This window comes from Strix uralensis, chromosome 7 (assembly GCF_047716275.1).
Source record: "Strix uralensis isolate ZFMK-TIS-50842 chromosome 7, bStrUra1, whole genome shotgun sequence".
Classification (NCBI taxonomy): domain Eukaryota; kingdom Metazoa; phylum Chordata; class Aves; order Strigiformes; family Strigidae; genus Strix; species Strix uralensis.
The window spans coordinates 14066468-14080373 of NC_133978.1; the positions used below are offsets into that span (position 1 = coordinate 14066468).

General features: G+C 36.8%; 1 protein-coding gene across 2 annotated transcripts in view; it reads right to left on the reverse strand.

Moving 5' to 3' along the window:
• The window catches only part of TSPAN14 (tetraspanin 14), a 40482-nt gene continuing 26576 nt past the window's right edge, over positions 1–13906 (reverse strand). For both annotated transcript variants that reach the window (XM_074874485.1, XM_074874486.1), the window contains exons 4-9: positions 10828–10974; positions 9809–9979; positions 7032–7157; positions 5329–5373; positions 4685–4804; positions 1–2797 (exon numbers count right to left, since the gene is read on the reverse strand). In XM_074874485.1, coding sequence (XP_074730586.1) covers positions 2726–2797; positions 4685–4804; positions 5329–5373; positions 7032–7157; positions 9809–9979; positions 10828–10974 — 681 coding nt within the window. In that variant the 3' untranslated portion in view covers positions 1–2725. The remainder of the gene's footprint in view (positions 2798–4684; positions 4805–5328; positions 5374–7031; positions 7158–9808; positions 9980–10827; positions 10975–13906) is intronic.

Here is a 13906-nt window from a genome sequence, read left to right on the forward strand (position 1 = left end):
AAAAGTGATACTGAATAAGCACAGAGAAGTTTATCCACAGTGAAAACAAATCACTCCATGAATTTAAAGATCCTCAAATAGGTTGGTTGAACTTGCTCTCTTGAGTTCAGTTCCAAATAACTGAAGTATTGATACAAAGCTGGTGTTAATATGGCCAAAGCCAGTAAGAACTAACTGTGGAAAGACAACACTTCAATTAAATTCTGTTTTGCATATGAACAGTCCTTCAAAAAGAAACCAAGTACTCATTTGTCTTCAGGCAACTTGGCAAGATCTGCAGACATCGGAATCCTGCTCTGTGATACTGGCTCAATGGCTCTTGTCAGCAGCTAATTTCAGTGCATGAACTCCACAGATAAATCTTTGACACCATGATGATTTTCACCAATTGCTGAAATTACTTCCCAGCATTAGGAGCATTCTGTGGCAATGGGAAACATACTCCCTAGATGCAATTTTCACTGCAATGTTTTACGAATAAGTAGTTACAAGTAGAAAGCATCCTTCTCCAATTTTACATACATCAGATTATTACACATAACCTTAACAGAGTGAGTGAGTTCATGAGGTGGTGTAAAGTTTCAAGCACCAGAGTTTATAACAAAGGTTGCTGAACGCTGCTTTGCTGCTTGCGAAGTAGCAGCAACAGCAGCAAACTTCTGGCTGCTTCTAATGAACTAGATTCAACAAGTAATAGAGACCTCAGATTCAAGGCTCTACAGAAGAAATGCCTCTTCTCTCCCCTCAATGATCTACTGCTATTGTTTCCTTGTTGTATATCAAAGCTAAAAAAAATACGCAGTGCACTTCTAAAAAATTTTACTTTCAGGTTTTCAGATGAGTAATAACACACTGTTCTCTGCTACTGTAAGGAAATCAGCCGTCCTTAGACAAGCTTCCTTTTCCTGTTGTCTCAATCACTGGCAAAAAAAAAACAACTATGAAAGCTGAACTGAAGTACACACAAGAAGTACAGCATTGTCTGTGAAGAGCTTCACATATTAAAAGCTAGAAGGATGTCTGGACAATCAATACAAAGATTCTTACTGTTGATCAGCTTTCGCCAGTGAAATGTTCATTAATACACACGTAATAGAAAAAAGATATTAGAGATATTTAAAAGTCTGGCATCCTAAGAAAGCCACATACTTTGGAAACACAAGTATTAAATCCTTCAGGCAGGCTACATGTAGTAAAATATCATTATAAAAATATATACTTTACTAAAATTTACACTATGTTAGGCACTGTAAATAAACCTGCTCTCCCTGCAAAAAAAAATGGTGTCACTGGAAGCAGTAAACAGTGTTAGTTATATGGCCCACAGTAAAACTGACAGCTAAAGCTACCTCCAAGAACTTTTCAGCCACATACTTCTATCTTAAAGCTAAAAATACTATGCCAAAGTCTTTTACAGAAGACTGGAACTCTTACTGAACTACAGATCCATCTACTGAACCCCCATGAAGGGAGAACAGAAAGAAGAGAGTTTAGCTTTCTGATAAAAATTTTAAAAAATGACTTCAGCAAGAATAGTTTGGTTTGATGTAGAAAATTACTGTGAAGAAATTCTAGTTCACCATATTGTGACTGGCATTTGAACTGTGTATCAGAATACAAGAACTCAGGAGTCAATAGCTTTACAGAAGATTTAAAAATTCAACAACACTAATCTTTCACTAAATGCATATTTCCTCATTAAAAACAGATTTCAGTAGGGATCAATGTTGAATTTAAATGTTTTTGATCAGTCCTGATATTAGCAGTTAGGACTTGTGAAGATCAATATAGCAGTTGTGAGAGAAACTAGAGGAACACCATGAACAGCTTGCATAGCATGCTTGCTACCTAGTGAAACAAGCTGCATTGTGAAATTTCTGCAGACAGCACTTTTTAAAGATATTACTGATCAATAAAAGGCTAAGCATTTTAAAGAGTTTCTCCCTCTATAAATAAAGGATATTTAAATTTTTCTTCAGACAGGAGACAGCATCAGGGGTTCATACCCCCTTGCCTGAAATGGAGATTTCTAATATATAATGCTACAGATAGTCAGGATTTTCTCCTGAGAAAAGGCTCGCATTTTCAAAACAGCATGTGTTACACAAGCTCTGATGCTGAGCAGACTCCTGCTCCCGAGACATCTACGTTATTCCCAAACAGAAATATCCCTACTTCTGCACAACTGAAAGTCAATTAAAGAACTAAATAGTTTGTGACTTTTTTATCCAATTCCCAATACCATGATGATTAAGGTTGCAAGGTATCTTGCCAAAAAAAAATCACTGCATGAGTTTACTGTAGCAATTAAACAATTTCAAGATTCTGAAGAAATCAGCATGCCTTCTGAAAAGATTACATTGAAATAGATGACAGATGGGAGTGAAAACAGAACAATCTTTGTGGTAATCCTTCAAGGAAAGAGTTTACAGCAGTTTCATGTCTCCTTGCTAGAATCTTCAAAATCCGTTCCGCCATGTCTTGTGAAATTCCATTTCTTCTTCAGAGATCAATGCTGGTACACCGAGTTGTCTCGTTAGAAAAAACGTAGACAGGTGTGTGTTCAGAGATTTTTGTACCAGCTTCTAACAAAAAGCATGAGCAGGGTAAAATCCACATAAGGTTTTTAATAACAGTATTTCACCGTCTGTGCATTTCTTCCACCTTGGTGTCCGACCAATAACTGTAAAATGTAGTTTTTTGCAAAACATGTCTGCTTTTATATTCAGAAGGCATTACCTGCCTTTACAGCTTCAATATCAGAAATCAATGTCCTGGCTAGGAAAATCCCAAAAATCTAAAAAGAAAAAACAAACCATTTGTGAGATGAAACACTTGTAATGTACCGCTCTGCAAGATGTTTCTAAAAATTAGAGCCTAATACCATTAGTCATTATTGGGGAATGGGAACCCACTTCTTATGTGTTCCTATTACACTGTACTGATGCCAGTGCAACTACTCTGGTGAATAAAGATACCCATTCAGAGTTTTTGCAGGTTCAGATACTTCATAGCCAGGATCATCTGTCAAAGCATGGCTATTACTAAAAAGTAATAAAGGCAGCAAAATCTTGCAGGAAATAAAACTCATGAGAAAAAGATTCTTTCATGTAACACTTCAGGAGAATTCAAAACAATAAGCTTCTAGATGCCTTGGAGCTGGAAGAAATCCACTTAGCCAAGTTTGAGTCTCATAACACTCACACTTACCTATGGCTAAAGTTACAAATCAGACAATTTAATTCATTCCACAATTTTGGATAATCCAATTTTCTGATAAATTTTTTTAAATACAGAATGTACAATTACCTCTATTAAAATGAAATTCTCACCACAAGCAGTAGTGAGAAAAGTCCCAGATTACTCCAATACATTTAAATTTGGAATTTTAACATTTACTCAAGTTCTTGGGGAAATCTTCATTTACAAATTGAAGATAAATTCATAACTCAGCATATTTCAAAAAACATTCTTAGAGAAATAACAAAAGACTGAAGTTTTAGAAAAAACAAAAGATTTGTTTTAGAAGTGGTCAGGTTATGTCTAACTCAGTCCCACGTGCAATAGTTTAATGCACAAGAAAGACCCAGTTGGAAAATACAAGTGACTGAAAGTGGTTTCACAGAGACTCAGGACATGAGTAAGAACAACAACATCAAATTATTGTCAGTCACGCTGGCAAAAGCTGGCAAAAGACTAGAGTTCGTATCTTGAATATCTTCCTAACAGAAGGTGTTCTCAGAACAGCACCTCAGGGCCATGAACGCACTATCATTGGATGGTGAGAACATGTCAAACACCAGGCACCAGGGGGCAGTATCGCCATGGCTGGGAGAAGGGACTTGGCAGCACTCTGGGCTCAGCTGTGCAGTTAAACGGAAAATACATTCTGTAGTAGAGTTACAAGTTTGTTATTTCCCACTGAAATGAAGCAGTACCATAGCAAAGAAATTAGGTAAGTGTAAACAACTGCCACAATGAAAGGAAAATCCACCTTGAAAGAAGTAATCTGATACATTTTATCGAGAATTTTGGTTCTTTTTCTTTGACATACCAAGCACCGATAGGGTATTGGAGAAAGTCACAGCAACTCCTTCATCAGTTTCTGCTAATATCACCTTTGCAACCTGTTCACCAATCTCCCTCTCTTCCATTCTCAACTTTTTTTGAGTAGTATGCTACACGTCACTTACAATCAGCTGAGTGGTAACCTTCACATGAAGGACAGAGCTCTATTTTAGTCATTTCACATTTGTGATAGAAGGCTGTAGTTCAGATCTACTGAAATAGATGATCAGAAGATCTCCCTCCCTCACAGCATATTGAAATTTAAGAAATATTATTGTATCACCTTATTTTCTATAATAATCATATATTAGCATATTGTTATAGTAATATATAACAACATACATCACAATCATCATACACTGTATGTATGATAATTGTATTTTTATGATGACTTTAATTTGCTTTCAGGAACATAATTTCAACAGAACTAAATTAGTTGATATCAGATATTTTCACTTTAAGTCCCCATCCCTACATTTTTTTTTTGCCGTATTATTCTCATACCTAAAAAACCCAGTGTCAAAGTATTTACCTCTCTCCATAACTACTTCGCCTTCAGCAGGTCTGCATCTGCAAACGACACTGTTTTCAAAGTAGCATAACAAGAACAACTAACCTGGAGCAGTGAGATAGCTATGAAGACACCTGCAACAATGTAGATATTTCGTGGTAACCAAGCTTCAAGAGCAAGAATACATCCTTTGACAAAAATCTGATCATCCCATTGATTCTTGCTCTGAATGGGGGAAGGAGAAATAAGAATATTACTTTTCTGCTCAAGTTCATTGTAAGATCAGTCAATCACATGATATAGCTAAACTAATGATTTGTCAGTTATGCAGTAATGCTTTTACCCAGTCTCCAGAAATACATATATACCCAGATTAAATCAGGGAATGTCAGACACTGATGTTAGTATCTTCCTGCAAATCCCATTATTAGAATACTTTAGAATTAGCAGGTAATAGAATTCAGTTAGACCATTACAATAATTAAAACGCACATTTGAAATGCAAGTCCTACCCCTTTTTGAAACACATCCTTCCCTTTACCTGTTCCATCACCTGTTTTCTTCACCCTCCCACAGTACAAGTTTACTTTAAACAAATGAAAAATCTCTACCATGATCTACTTATAGTATGATGTAGCACAGTCGGTTAGTTCCCAGACTTTTAAGCTGACATATCAGCCATTCCACCATTTTTAGTTTCACCTTTGCAAGCACAGAACATGACAGACAGCAAGATCCCAGAATCTTACCTTCTTTCTGACATCGTAGCCACACTGCGTATTCACAACTTTTTGCTGCAAAGCAAAAAAGATGTAAAATAAGTCAATTGAGTTCTTCTCACCTCTGTACACAAAAGTTTTTGTCTTTTAGGTTCACAGACAAATCAGGACTGCTAGAACCAACCATTTTAAGTAGCATTTTTAGTAAAATTGAGCAAAACGGTCATTACTTCCTTATGTTCTGCTAAAGCAGAGGTGTATACTAGCAGGAAAACATCCTCCACCAGAAATTCCTACTTCTTCTATTGCTTGGCTTTCAACTAACAAGGACTTTTTAACAGGAAGTGTAGCAACTGTACTGCCAGCATATAGATAAAACATCTGCATTTCTAAGAGCAGTGTCATGTTGGCTACTTCACGTAACACCTAAACATTAAGGTAACAGTAAAGGTACCAGGCCTATTTATTTACACTTGCAGTGTAGAAATACGCCTTACAATTCCATCATTTCAGTTAAAACAAGTAATAGCTACAAGCTACCTGAGCCCCTACAGCTGATAGTTCAAAGTCTCACACATAACCCAGATTCAAGATACACCTAGTCTTGAAGATTAAACATTCCAGTTGCAGATCCCAAGTAGGAAGACCATAAACATCTTCCAGATCATAACCCCACACAACCCAGTGACAGTATTTATCTCCAAAGATGCAAAGACATTCCTTTTAAGACTTTTTCTCTGTATGAGACTTATTAAAACATATGTATTACACAATTATAACATCATTTATGCAATGCATAATGAGTTATATTGAAATATTAATATCATATTAATTGAAATCTCATATTAAAAGGATTTAAACATACCTATGTCTCCTTAAATACAACACCAGCAATAGAAAAAGTTGCAGTGGAATAGTACTGCTCCAAATTAAAGTAGAAAATAATTACTGGGTAATCTGAACATGGAATATTGCCCTGACAAAGTCCTTCTTTGGCTGATTTCCAAGACAATTAAAAGCATTAGTATAACCTACCAAAGGCTACCTTTTCCACACAAGGATTGCTGGACTGGCTTTGAGCTGCAACTACTCCCACTAATACTGTAAAGCATTGTATGTTACTTCCTACCTCTACCTTTTGGCTTCCACTGAATGAAGTAGAAGTCCACTGAATGTAGTCAGATTCCTGAAGTTTAGTAAACAGATCTAACCAATAAGCACCTAAATCTTCCCAAATAGAGAGAATTGACTGAAGTGATTTAAACTGAGTTTGTGCACATGCACTTTACTAGTTGCTGATAAACAATCAGCAAACGGAGTTAACTCTTACTTGTGGGGCAGAGGAGTGGTAACATTAACCGGGGCAAAGACACTGCCTAAACAGTGCTCTCAGATCCTTACAAGCTAGATAACAGACAAGGAATTCAAGGAAACAACATATTGGGAATTAAAAAAAAAAAAATAAAAATCAAGTCACCAATACTTGCAGACTCAAGCCATACAAAAATTGCTTGAATTCCTGGTGACAATACATTTTCAGCCTTTATAACAGGTTGCCAACTTGGACTCTAAAAAAGGATGGAACAGACACATGAAGAGTTTGTCTGTGCAGGAGCAATTATTGATCATTTAGAAGACCTTTTAAGCCTAGTCATCACACCTTATTCAGGAAGTGCTTCCTCTCGTAACTCTCCAACAACAACAGAGCAATAAAAAGCCAGGAAACAACTTACAGCAGGATCAGGTATACAACAGGAAAAGGGAACACCACACTTCTCCCGACTTTTGCTTTCACTGCTGCAGTTAAAGTATATGTTAAAGTCCCAGTCATCTGGACCTTGGGCACCACAGCAATGGTTCTGAAACAGATAAACAAACATTTAGCATTTGGGGGCATTTTAGAGACAATTTATCCACTGAATGAACTCTCTGGAATATTTGCTCATCATCTTCACTTTCTCTAAGGCTGTGCAGAATCAATGGCAACTTCAGAGTAAAAAATGAGTAATCAATGCTGTGGCTCTATGAAATGAAAGCAATACATTTGGCATACTGCTCCTGGAAACAGGTGTCAGCATGACAAGCAGAATCATAAAAATTATCACTTTAGATGTAATTGCTAGATGCCATCAGCATACATCCATAAGCAGCGCAACAAAATAGTTTGTACAAATGCTTTGTACCCCATTATTTCCAAGTCAGCCAAAACCAGAAAAACTATGAAAAGTGTTTCTTTACATTTCTGACTCCATCCTTAAATCTTCATGAACCAGTAAGTTTTCTTCTCCTTGTTTACTGTGAGAAGTGGATCCAAATATTTGTGAATATACTTCCTCTCTTTTAAATGAGAAGTTTTTTATATCCAAATGAATTAACTGGTAAAGTCTCACTAGCTCAAAGGTCAGTCAACCCTAGAAGTATTTCACGTAAGTTTCCTGACCTAAACAGTGTAATGCAATTACCATAATTGCAGGTTGGGGAAATCCAAACATTTCAAGGAATGTTCAATTCCTGGAACTAATGAAAGCTAGTTTCTTTTTAAGTTATGTTTTGCTGTTTACTGGCCTTGATATTTAAGGGTGAAAATCTTTCTCTATAATTTGAGTACTTGAAATGTTACACCATCACACAACTTTTCCTGGTACCTCATGAAGTTCTATCCTCCTGGGATTAACTCTAGGATCTCTCCTCTGCCCACTGCCTGTGTTCACAAAACTTACATTAACCATCTGCAAGACCATCAAAACTTGGAAGTCAGTAAATGGATTCAGAAGTTAAAAGTTGTGACAGACATTGATGTGAACTGAGAGCAGAATTGTTTACATAGTTTCACAGGACTAGAACTGAATAGAACAGTCAGAACAGACCAATTGTTAACTCACTAGCACATTTACTGTGAAGAAAGCAAAAGGGGTTCATTTTTGTCTTTTTAATTCCACTTCACACATCTATGCCTTTCTAAAAAGCCATACAACCACTAAACATGCTAATCTACCTTAGCAAGGTACAGACTACGAGAGGTCACTCACCAGCCTGGAAGTAGTATAATTAGCCAGAGCAAGGAGCTGCCTACAAAAAGCTCTCTGGGTCCCAAGGCACACACTGAGAACAGAGCAAGTCAGCCTAAGGAGCACAGCTCCTTAGAAGATGGGCTTCAGTGTGGCATTTGAACACACTGCTGCATCTTGTTCAACCCTTACAGAACTACATTTGCTAATCTGCACTGCATACTTCCCCTCCTTCCTTGGTACTTTCAGGTATGGATCAACAACAGGCGAATTCAGAGATTGTTTTTTCCTTTTTCAGGTTTATGAGCTTGTTAATCTGGCTACTGAACTCCTTTTAGTAAGCTCAGCCTTTTATTTTCATTTAAAAGTGTTTCACTGGAGTTCAACTGTAAATCAGCTTAGCATATTAGCCTGGATGACTGCACTGAAACTAGGTGAACAGAAAGAGCAACAACAGTGGACGACACTGAGACAATTACAGGTGTTGGTCAAGGCCAGGAAGAGCCCTACCTTATAAACAGGCGCCCTTAGCCCCGAAATCTATCCAGGCAGTTTAGTCAGAGGATGCTTCCATATCAATGCACACAGTAATGAATGAACAGGACAAGTAAGCTACTGGTAACATACAGCTCACCAAACTAGTATCCCCTCTAAAACATACTTTGCTATCAAACCCAGCTGTGATCACAGATATCTAAACATGATCTTCTACAAGATGGAAGACAGACAAAACCAACCTTCTTTCATAAGGGGAAAAAAAAATATATCAAGGAGACAACCATTTTACCTGTTTGTGAAGCACTCACGTACATACTCTGTTTCTCTCCATATTTTTTTAACCACACACAAACATACATACATCAGAAGAGTGACCCTCACTGGTTGTTTCCTGGGCATGACTACAAAAGGAGCTGATTGAATAAAAGCCACCAGGCCCTTACTAACACAGGCCTTGTCATCTCCTGGTATACATTACTGTCTTCTGATAACTGAAGATTTTAGGACTACATGAGCATAAAATTGTTTCAACTCTCCTTGACAACTACCTGACTAGAGACTAGCCTTTCCCCATTGACAAAAATTCTCTTTTGCTTCAAGACTGGGTGCAGCTCAGAAGTTAAAAGGCCCTGTGCAAGACTGCAGTGTGCCCTAAAAATAAAAGTGCAGACTACCGGTTCCATTGCACAATTTTTTCAGGATAAAGAGGTCTTTGTTGCTCCCTTCTCACTTAAACTGTTGCAACACTGATCAGAACAGGGGAGCAAGTCGAGAAGGTCAAAAGGCAGATGAATTCTTGGCAGAGCTTCCACATTTGCAGTTAGAACAGCACTGTATCTCAGAATATCTTGCCTCCACAATGCTTTCAATGCAGAAAGAGAAAAACTGCGTATCTGTTACACAGCACTATTAGCTACATAATGATAAATGTATAACAAAAAAGGAAACTTCCAAATCTGCATATTCTCCTAGAACGCATTAAAAGTGACCAAATATGAACTTACAATTTTCTGTAGTGAATCAATGAGGTTCTGGAGGTCAATATCATCTCGGTAAGATTTAATGTTATTCTCAAAGAATTCCTTGACCCTGTCCCTCACCCAATCCTGGAAGAGGAAAGCCAAAACTGCCACTGCCAGCTCCAGCAGGAATATAAACATAATTGCTCCACAGAACTGAAAAAAAAAGTCCTAAATTAGAAAAAATCCATTCATTTTGAATGCATCCCTAGTCCTACTCCACCAGAAACAGACACAGAGAATTAGGTTAAAATTCTCACTCAGTACAGATACCACGAGAACAAAGCATGTTAAATAAGAATACAATGTAAAGAAACCCCCAAGAGGGAGAGTTATCTTTTTCTTTTAGTCACCTGAATTCAACAGTAAAACAAGCACCATATCAGAGTCACTATGCACAGCAGTGAAAATATTAGTACATGAGAATCTGCAAAACACAGGGCTGAAGTAGTCTTGATGTTATTTCTTGGATTGTTTCCAGTTTTGTAATTTTTTGTCCATCTTAACTGTTTTCAGATCTAAAGCAAAGAAGCAGCCTCAGTATAAAAACACCATTTAAGAGATTTCACATCAGTCACTGACGTTCCCAAGTTTTTGCCGACCAAACATTTAGAATTCTTAATTTAAGGGATTTTGTTATCCCTAAGCCACTCTACCATCTCCTCTCAGTAATTCTTAACTGTCTAAATATGTTCCAGAACATCATATTTTGTGATATTACAGACAGTGTGTTAGATTCTGGTATACATATTATAACATCACTGTATAGCAGAATGAATGAAAAAGAAGAAACATTTTCCACAAGGAGGAAAATATGCACAGGTTTAAACCTATACTGTTTTACTACCATTATTCAAAGGCCCATCAGGGGACTAAATTTACCATACACATTGTAACAAACCAAATTCTATAAATTAACTAATCTGGGTTTCCTACTTGTTCTTCACCCATCATTGGCAGCTTTCACATGTGTAATAATCCACTCATATAACTATGTTACTTACAAACTTCAGAAGGCAGATGTTTTCTCTCAGCGCTCCTACACAACCAGCAAATCCCAAAGTAAACATCACTATTCCCACCACTAGGACAAGCACTACTGGGTCCAGACCATGAAGACCAGTCACCTTCGTCAGATCAGACAACACACCCTGAAAGAGAAAAACAGGGTAACAGAAAAAGGTGACCAGTGTGTTTTTCATTTAACATTCCTCTTCTGGATGTCCATGATTTCCACATGATTCCAAACAAATTAGTTGCAAACCCTTGAGCCTGCCAACCCTTGACCCACACAGGAAAGTCTTGTGAAATCGTTATTGACAATACCAATTTTCTTCACCCTGGCAGAGGAAATATTAATGTAAAGCTATAGCTATTAATTCTTTTAGTAAGTAAATCCAGTACAGTGAACTTGTCAGATCACATTCTCCTAGGTCTGTCTGCCAAAAAAACTTCCACAAGATGGTGCCAAAAGCTCAATACTATCACTGAATATTCATTTAGTTTCAAGGAAGAAGAATTCTTGCTTTATATTAACTTGAAGTGCATCAACCAGAAGGGCACTCCAATTTCAAAGTCTTTAAAAAAATTAATAAAGGAATTTTTCCAATCCTAATGTTTAGGTGGCAGAGAGAGACCTTCTAACTACAAAGCAGGTTATGGGTGACAGTTTAAGGGAGGAGAACGAAGTGTTCTGGTTTTCAAGGGAAGCAGATTTTTCCTCTTAACAGTTTAGTCATACTCCTTCTAATATTGAGTAGTCTTAGGAGTGTTCCTCCAAAATCTTGCAAAAAATACAAAAGTATACTCTAAACATTCCCCTTTCACCCCAGATAAAATTCTTACATGGAGAAGTTATCTATTCCCTATAAGATACTTTCAATTTGCATTATTTAGCAGCAATATTTTCTTTTTTGTTAATTATCCAGAGACATGGCTTATCTTGACAATAATCTTACCTATTTAAGCCTGTCTGCCTAGATCTTCGGACAGAGTTTCTAAGTCTTTGTAAATATAATGCTAACAATGAAGCCCTTATTTCTAGATTATGTTTTGAAGGAATTAAGTCTATATACCAGCTACCATTAAAATTCCACCAGATACATATAACACAAGCTTCTCATGTAATCTGCAAAAACAAGATGCAACATGCAGAAGACAGAAGGAACAAACAGCTGAAACTCTTAAAGGTAACAAGAACAATTTGTAGGGACATTCAGGAAGCCTTGCAATAGTCTGCATGTTCATCATACACCCATCAGCAATACACAGAACATTTTATTATGGAAATACTTTCCTTTTAAAACAGAAATAACAAAAATCAACACAGTATAATATCCCATAATCACACCTTTATAAAGAAAAAAATGAAATATAGTATTTTCTCAAGTTAACTACGTTTAGTTTAAGAGAAAAATATCAGAGAGACTCAAAGTAATTCATATAAGCATTCCAATTCTGTCAAGGGAATGTAAGTTCTCATCTTGCTATCCAGGTATTTGTGCTAGAGTTAAGTGCCAAGAATACATGTCGTAAGAGAATACCTTGGAAAAATCTGTATCACTTTGTATTTAAATGCTTACTTAACAAAAATGTCTTCAAAATACTGCATTAGAAGAAAATGTGCACATGGAGAATCTTTATCAGCTGACAAAAAGACACTGATTAACAGTACTACAGTGATACACAGGAGTTCATCTTCTTTCATAATGTGTTCTGTAACAGATCTTGTTAGAGCTGTTAATTTGGCAACAGCAAGACATCAGAGTTGTTTTTACCAAAACTGGTTGAGGGGAGGAAAAGGAAAAAATAATTGAACTGTAGAATTCAGAATTGCCCTGCAATAGCTGGTGACTAACAGCTGAAATAGCCTATTAAAATTTGGTCACAGTTTATAGATATCTCAGCATTCAGAAAGTCTTGGGAAGCAAAGACTTTTTAGTTTGTGTCACCAGTGACTCATTTCCATTCTTACAAACTGTAAGACCTTACAGCTAACTATCAAACTTGGTCTACCAGGTTAATTATGAGAGTCCCACCTAATCAAACCTTGGCTCAGACCCCACAATCAACTAAGACATGCCAGGATCAGCTAGGCTAATCCAGTGTCTTTATAGAACCAATACACTATGAAACCAAACACTGTGTGACCAGGATGTTGAAACTTTCACAACTATTTCAGCCATCTCCTTCCCACACCCGAACTCGAGCTTTTTTTCAGACAATCTCACTTGCTCAAGCAACATCTTTTGGAAGACAACTTCCTCTGATCAAAGCATGTTATGAAGAAAAGTGGGCAGGAACTGGGCTCTATTATTCACCCTTCAGATGTTGCTGGTTCACAATTTCTTCATATTCACATTTGGTGTTTACAACATTCTCCTTTGAAAAGAAGGTCCTGAGGGTTTTTTTGCTTAACAAAAGATTTTAAGTGAAAAATCCTGAAGGAAGTAAACAAGAGAATTATTTCAGGGAACTACCTCATTCTACCTTATCTCTCTAAGGATGCTTCTGCCTGTGCCATCTGCAAGATGGTAAAAGCTCTTTTATACAACAGCATCTAGGTTTCCTACAGGTATACAGAAATAAAGTCTGATACCTGAAGTCAGTGTCAGAAAATCCAAGTGTAAAACTCATCCTGTAAGTCTTCCTTTCAGTCACTTCGAACAGTCAATTAAGAGTTCAACTGTACACACTTCACTTGTTTTTCACTTTCTTTTAATGTTTATAAGCATTATGCCACCACTTCAACTGAAGTGTTGGCAACAGAGGGCAAAAATAGATTGTCTTTAAAAAAATAAAAAATACAACTACAAAACAACTCTAATACACCCCATTAACAAATGTCAAACCAGTTACTGTTTTGAGATACACTAGTATGGAAACTACAAAATACATCTGACAAGGAGAGAGTTGACTTCTTATAATGAAGTTCCGTACACCGGATGTTGATTGTCACAATATCACACTGCCACTGACTGCAACAGAAGTTACATGCACATACCTTCAGACAATCTACATATCTCTGTATACAAACACAAAGATCAGCAGACTAAAGAGTAACTAAACTTAATTACAGAATAA